Source organism: Echinops telfairi, unplaced genomic scaffold, assembly GCF_000313985.2.
Source record: "Echinops telfairi isolate 266 unplaced genomic scaffold, ASM31398v2 ScPeMD7_7467;HRSCAF=8505_1, whole genome shotgun sequence".
Classification (NCBI taxonomy): Eukaryota; Metazoa; Chordata; class Mammalia; order Afrosoricida; family Tenrecidae; genus Echinops; species Echinops telfairi.
The window spans coordinates 22,349,303-22,351,003 of record NW_022111368.1 but is presented as its reverse complement, the minus strand read 5'-3'; the positions used below and the strand labels follow the sequence as shown (position 1 = coordinate 22,351,003).

The window sequence follows — 1,701 nt, the reverse complement described above, 5'->3', positions numbered from 1 at the left end:
TGGCATGATGGAAAGTGGTTTTCAGCAGAAGGGTGTGTAGGAAAGGACTCAGTAAATATAGTAAGGCTGATTATATGCGTGATTGATAGATAATGTCAGGGGTCAGGAATGGCCGTAAAGAAGAGGCCTGTGAGTGATTGGGATAATACAAAAGGACCGTGCAGAATGAGAAGAGAAGTGTTATTCAAAAGAAGCATAAAGGAAGGAATGTCCACAATGTCACGGTGAAGAAATGCCATGGTCACATAGAAAAGCTGAAGACAGAGACGAGCACCCTAACATGGAACCCCAAAGAAAAGCAGAGTCGAACATGGCATGACCTACTGTCTCCAAGTCTGTTCAGAAGTCAAGAGCTTTAAAATGGTCATGTGTTCGGTGGATTTAGCTCTTTGGAGGTCACTATTGACTTTGGGCAAAATCGTTTCGGTGTAGTATTAACAGTAGACTCCATTTGAGGCGAGGTAATGCAGAAAATGAGTGTATAGAACTCTTTAAAGAATTATCTCTCGGCTGGTCGGGGACTCAAGGCAGATGTGAGGAGGAGGATTTCTTCACTCCCTGCCTTTTTTTTTTTGAGATGAAGAGTAAGTGTAAATGCTTGTGAGAAGAAGCCCATAGAAGTAATGCTACAAGAGAGAGAGGGTGTAATTGATGGGATCAGTTCTCTGAGATGAAGAGTAGAACAATGTCTAGAGAAAAGGTGATGTATTTTTCTCTTAACAGAAAACAAAACATTTTCAGAAGGAAGTTTGACAGTGACAGTAATTTGACAAAAATGAAGGGATAAATGACGAGGTTAAGGGTTGGACTGACTCTTCTTTATTTTGAAACAAACTGCAAATTTGGTGATAGAATGGTGAACCACGTCTGGCTGAGTTGTTTATTTCCTTGGGTGGATGCTAAAGGGCACCAAAAAGAAATTGGAAGGAGACTGCAGGGATGAGGCTCAAGTCTGAAACTGGTGAGCAGGGTTGGTGTGGAGTAAAGTTTTTTCAGGTGGAGACGAATCGATGGATCCATCCTTTGCACCCCTCAAACGCTAGTCTCACAATCCATTGTGGAGGTACACTTTTGAGATGGAAACAGATTTCTTAGCTGCATGAATTATGTGTAAAATACAAAAGAGTAACTAGAAAGCATTCATGCCAAAGTATGATGAAGTACTTAGCAAACAGGATTTCATATATCCCCGTGAAAATCTCTTTATTTTTATATTTCAGACAAAAACACTAATTTCAAACCAGATATTCTGGATCCTGACAAGGACACACTGGAAGTAGAATTTGGTAAGCTGGGGTACATTATTGATCTTGAATGATGTTGCACTTCTGGGATTAGGTCTAAGAACTATAGCACCAACTCAGCCTCAACTAAGTTTGTGACCTTGCAATGTTAGTTAATTCTTGTAAGCGTCAGTATTTTGAATCTGAAAATAGATTATAAAACTGACTTCACAGGGTTACATTCAGAAGTAATGAAAAATATATGTCAAACAATATAATACCATATGGTAAGTGGCATATTCGACATGATTAATAGATTGTAGACTCCCACTTATTGTTCTAGGAATGACTGGGTTTGTATATTGGTAAGGCTCGTTTTATCTATACATTTATCAACTTGAATTTCATTAACCTTTCTGAATATGATGTTTTGTCTGGACTTTCAGAGAATAGAGTGGAATATTTACAATATCTGCTC

The 1,701-nt window shown here is 38.7% G+C and overlaps 1 protein-coding gene across 1 annotated transcript in view; it reads left to right on the top strand.

Moving 5' to 3' along the window:
* The window catches only part of LOC101659300 (interleukin 18 receptor accessory protein), a 35,985-nt gene that overhangs the window by 20,168 nt on the left and 14,116 nt on the right, over positions 1 to 1,701 (top strand). Inside the window, 1 exon segment of the mRNA XM_004704440.1 lies at positions 1,221 to 1,286. Within this exon segment, the coding sequence (XP_004704497.1) occupies positions 1,221 to 1,286 (66 nt within the window).